The following is a 5,167-nucleotide window of genomic DNA, read 5'->3' as shown; positions in this document are numbered from 1 at the left end:
TAAAAAATTGCCTTCTGATCTGTAACTTAAACCTATTCTCTATCAGCTTATTACCATTGTTTCTTATCACCCCAGGTGGTGCTGGGGAGAAAAGGGCTCTTCCTATTTGCTGTTGATCTCCCCTGATGAGTTTGTAGGCAGCCACCAGGTCCTGCCTCGGTCTCCTTGCTGAGGCTGAACAGGTTCAGGTCTCTCGGTCTCTCCTCATAGGGCCTGTCCTGCTGCCCTCTCACCAAGCGGGTGGCCCTCCTTTGAACCCTCTCCAGGCTGGCCACATCCCTTTTGAAGTGCGGTGCCCAGTACTGGATGCAGTACTCTAACTTATGCCTGACCAAAGTCGCCTAAAGGGGGAGTATCACCTCCCTGGACCAGCTTGTGATGCACCTTTGGATGCATGACAAGGTATGGCTGGCCTTGCTGGCTGCGGTCTGGCATTGGCAGCTTGTGTTAATCTTGGAGTCAATAATGACTCCAAGATCCCTTTCCACCTCTATGCTTTCACGCAGAGAACTCCTCAGCCTGTATGTATGCTGTGGATTCCTTCTGCCAAGGTGCAGCACCCTGCATTTGTCTACGTTGAACCCCATCCTATTCTCATCTGCCCACTTTTGTAGTCTGTCTAAATCTAGTGGCAGCCTCTCTCCCCCTTCAAGTATGTCCACCTCGCCCCACATCTTCATGTCATCAGCAAACTTGGATAGCAGGCTTTCCCTCATCCAAGTCGCTGATGAAGCTGTTAAACAGCGCGGGCCCGAGGACCGAGCCCTGGCGTACCCCACTGCTCGCATCTCACCAGTTTGAGTACAACCCATCCACCACTACTCTCTCTGTGTGCCTCATCAGCCAATTTTTTACCCATCCAATGCCACAGTCACTTAATTTATTGATGAGGATGGGGTGAGAGATGGTGTCAAAGGCCTTAAAGTCCAGAAAGACTATGTCCACGGCGACACCATCATCTGAGGATTTAGTTACTTGGTCATAAAAGGCAATCAGGTTGGTCAGGCAGGACCTGCCTTTGATGAACCCATGCTGATTGCCCCTGAGCATGATCTCCCCTGCTGGCCCCCCACATCCTTGATGATGTTATTTAAAGTGCATTGATATAAAACATTTCTGCTACTAGAATAATTGCAATTACTCCAGTCTGGTATGTATTTGCACACATGCTTTAAACACAAATAATTCTAAGTCAGTTTAAATACTTGTGTAAGGATATACACATGTATTCCAATATTTGTAGAAATGAGGCCTGTAAAATGGTTATATTGAAACTGTCTTCCTCTTAATTACATCTTCATTTGGTTGTATCCTTTTAGCTAGTGTAGTGTGGAGTTGGAACAACTATGGGGTGAGGTGAGGTGCAAACTGGAGGATAGTCCAACAGCATTGCCTACTAAAAGCTACTTGGTTATGCTTGCTGAGACTCATACTACTGAGACTGCAAATTGTGTACTACTTACTAATGGTGATGACTTAGAAAAACCCATCTGGACTCAGACTTGAACTTGTAAGATATGTAGTCAGAGAGAAGAAAAAAATGTCTAAATTGTAACCCGAATACATTTAAAATTAAAATGTCTGTGATGGTACATTTAAAATTTCATAGTGCAGCTTTTCACACTCCAGCAGAGCTATATTTTAAACATAGCTGTTGCATATTAGTATTCAAGTAGCAGAGGCATGGAATACTACTATTTTTTTGCCACCCCTATTTCACAAAGTTACTTCACACTTAATTGTTTAAAATGTGTTTCAGCCCAGTTACCCCATATCAAAGTAATAAGGGAGCCTTCCTCTGATCAGTCTGATGGGAATGCTGACCCTGAATTTGAGAATGAAGCTGCAAGAGAGAGAGGCTGGAGACAGATGCCTAATACCAAATTCCCAAAGGATATACAGTCAAGTGCACCTGTGGGGCAACGAATGCCCAAGTCTGCTTTTCAGAGTCCAAAACTGAAAAGCCTTTTTGCTGCAATCTCAGACGGTCTGTTTTGGGGGCAGGGAATGAGACCATGTTGCTATGAGAAGAATGCCCTGTATTTTGCTGTGACGGTAAGTGGGCCAGCCATTTTGCTATTTGGCTTTATTTTTTAAACTTCTTGCACATTTGGAGTAGCTTCTGTCTTGCATAACAGTTAAAGGTGTAAAATAAGGCTTAGTCTACACTACAAGGTTCTGCCTACTAGAGTTCTGCTAGAAAAACTGTGCATCTGCCCCCAAATGGTCCCCTGTAGTGGTCAGCTTGTTCTTTTAGATGGCAAAATTATTTCATCTTTGCCAAGTAGTCCAAGTCTTCTGCAGCCACCTGGCAGTATGCAGATGCTTCTGTACCTTTTTCTGGTTGCTGTGTTCCAGTCAACAGCTGTTTCTTTCCTTGGGTGCTCTGGTGCTACAGCTGCTGAATGAAACAATTTAGTGCAACCAGAAATAGCAGGATTTGCGCCTGTCCTGGTGGATTAGTGGTAGCGGCTGCTGTCTGCTGCCAGACTTTCCGGTGACTTAGGTATAGGCTTTGAAAGTGCACAATACAAGTGCTGTCATAAGTTAAAAATACCCTGAACATTACCAAGAGTCTGTAATTTAAAAGGCAGACAGCACATAAGCAGCAGTTCTGTCTTTTGATTTTTTTTTTTTTTGATTCAGATGAGAAAATCAAGTCTGTGTACATCTTTGATAGAATATGTTGATACATTTATTTTCATTATGCTGATACATACTTCATAACACACATACTGTTTCACATCTTCTGTAATGGAACAAATACGTTTTAAGAAATATGTTCTGTGTCTTCAAAATCAAAATATTTTACTCCTTTGCTTACTTGGGAAGCCTGATTTCAGGTCTTGTCCATTTATTCTTGGAAATATTGTGCATTAGATACTTGGAACAGGAATACAGAATGTGGTACTCTCTGTACTCCAAGTACTTATGACATCATTTGCTCCTGTGATGTCTTGACAAATCAGTAGAATAGGAAATGCTTTCTAAATATATACTGTATTTTCCTCCCTTTTACGCTGTACATTCTTTCCTGCGAAACTGCACATAACTCGATTTTGCATAAAGGGAACCCACTTTACAATGTTACCCATCGGGATATGTTCCAAGACCTCAACTGTACTGACCCCCGGACCTGTTTCTGCCACTTTTTTACAAGACAATTTTGGTACTCGACAACAGCAGACAGTATACACAAGCACAGGCACCAGCTACTGGGAGTGGTGGGTGCTACTGACAGGCGGCTTCATGGCTTCCAGCTCCTGGGATGCCACGCTGATGGGGCTGGACCAGGCTGGGCTGCAGGGGCCAGCACTGCAGAGCAGCTGGGCATGGGGATGTCCCTGGGCCAGGGGCTTCATAGCAGTTCTGCCCTCATGCCACTCACCACCTGGCTCAGCCCCCCACAAATAATTTTTTCTTCCTCCACCTATGGCATCACTCCCACAATGCACCGCACAAAGCAGCTGACTGTGGGCTTCCACCGCACTGATATTGAATATACACCTATATAAACCTGCCATGGATCTTAGCCTTGTGTGTGTTGATCCTGTAGGCAGACTCAGTGGGACTCTGCCTATCTTCAGAAATTTATCCATGAGTATAATTGAAGGGTTGGGATTTAAATCAGCCCATTGTTGCCTGACATCAGCTGGGTTGGTAAGGTGAGATGGGAAAGAGGAAGAACCTAGATGCTTATTCTGGTCTTGAAGCTTTTTTGTCCCCTGAGGAATGCCATTTAGTTTAAGATTGTCTTCACCAAGAAACTCTCTCCCCCTTTTTGCATCAGCTACTCTGCTCTCTGCTGCTGTCTCTCATCTGGAATGTTGGCTGCCAATTGCTTGAGAGTGCTAATATCCTGAAGAGTCAGCTGCTGCCACTATGTTTGGATATCTACACAGCTCAGCCTTTTGTCCTGCTGAATGAAAGAGTTGTGAAAATCTGGGATTATCTGAAATGAGAAATCGGAGCTATCTGTTTCTGTCGCTGAGGGATGTAAAAGGACTGCAACATATTGATAAACCATGCCCGTTGTTCATCTGAAAGGAGAATGACCATGGTGTGCAAATAAAGCAAGTGGTATTGTTGCCATGAAAAATAACCTGCTCAGTTCAGTGTCTTTGAGCTGTCACGATGGAATAAAGGTTTCAGAATTTATCAGTTTTGCTTGTTGGTTTCCTTAAAAAAAAAAGAAAAAGAAAGAATCTTATGGATTGGCATCCATGCAAGTCATCACAGCTGCCTTCATGTGGGCCAATTGAAAGGACCACAGTGACTTGCCTACAGTCCAGTGCTTGTACTGTTCCCTTACTTGGATTTGCTTTCCTACCCGTCTCCCTCAGCCTAAGATATAGACTGATGTATACTTAGTTAGATCAAGTAAGAAAATGTGTGGTTGGTTGAGTGGACATCTTTCACCAGTAATAAATTTACATTTTGAATAAGATATGCTTAAGGCAATGTATGTCTGTAAGACTTCTTACTGGTGTGTGAGCACGGAATGCTCCAGTGCTGTTGAAAACTATTCTAATTCTTTTTCTAATCATCTCTTTACTCTTCGGGTTTCAAACTTGTAAAACCTCAAGTTGGTGATTAGCAAACTCTCTTTTAAGTTCTCAGTTCTGAAATGTATAGAACAAACTTACCATAGATTCCTAATAGATTTGTTATGATTTGATATATAGAAATATTTAGCACGTGACTGCTCTGCTTCTTGATTCTGGTATCTCCTTTTTGAAATCTTGATGTGATGCCAGGTTGGGTTCCAGTGGGACATGATAGTCAAAAACTTAAAGTGGTTCAACTGATGCTAGGACCAGTTGGCACTATACAAGCCAGTGTATGGTGGATGGAATTGGGGTGATCTACAAGTTTGCACCCTAACTAAATACTCCGTGGTCACCTTGTATGCAGAAAGGCAACTGGCTACTGCACTGAATTTAGGAAATTCTTGACAATTTATTAAAATGGCAACAGACTTAAAAAACAGCTATATGTATTCCACTGCTTTGTAGTGACAGGGTTAATATTATTAAGCCACCCCCCCCACCCAAGCAGATCTGGACAATGCCTGCACTTAGCTTTCACTCCTCCTTTGACTATGGAAATATCATCAAGCAATTTTTTTTCTGCAAAGAACTTAAACTACAACAAGTCAGAAGTGGTT

The 5,167-nt window shown here is 42.9% G+C and overlaps 2 protein-coding genes across 2 annotated transcripts in view; both read left to right on the top strand.

Moving 5' to 3' along the window:
- The window catches only part of ADIG (adipogenin), a 12,033-nt gene extending 7,851 nt beyond the window's left edge, over positions 1-4,182 (top strand). The window contains exons 2-3 of the mRNA XM_019509779.1: positions 1,760-2,055; positions 3,791-4,182. Coding sequence (XP_019365324.1) covers positions 1,760-2,055; positions 3,791-3,961 — 467 coding nt within the window. The 3' untranslated portion in view covers positions 3,962-4,182. The remainder of the gene's footprint in view (positions 1-1,759; positions 2,056-3,790) is intronic.
- Positions 1-5,167, top strand: part of ARHGAP40 (Rho GTPase activating protein 40) — a 133,185-nt gene that overhangs the window by 26,902 nt on the left and 101,116 nt on the right. The gene's annotated exons all lie outside the window — the stretch shown is intronic.

Source organism: Gavialis gangeticus, unplaced genomic scaffold (genome assembly GCF_001723915.1).
Source record: "Gavialis gangeticus isolate Ggan-Ray unplaced genomic scaffold, GavGan_comp1, whole genome shotgun sequence".
Lineage (NCBI taxonomy): Eukaryota > Metazoa > Chordata > Crocodylia > Gavialidae > Gavialis > Gavialis gangeticus.
Note: the sequence above shows the minus strand (reverse complement) of the source record. Positions and strands in the feature narration are given on the sequence as shown.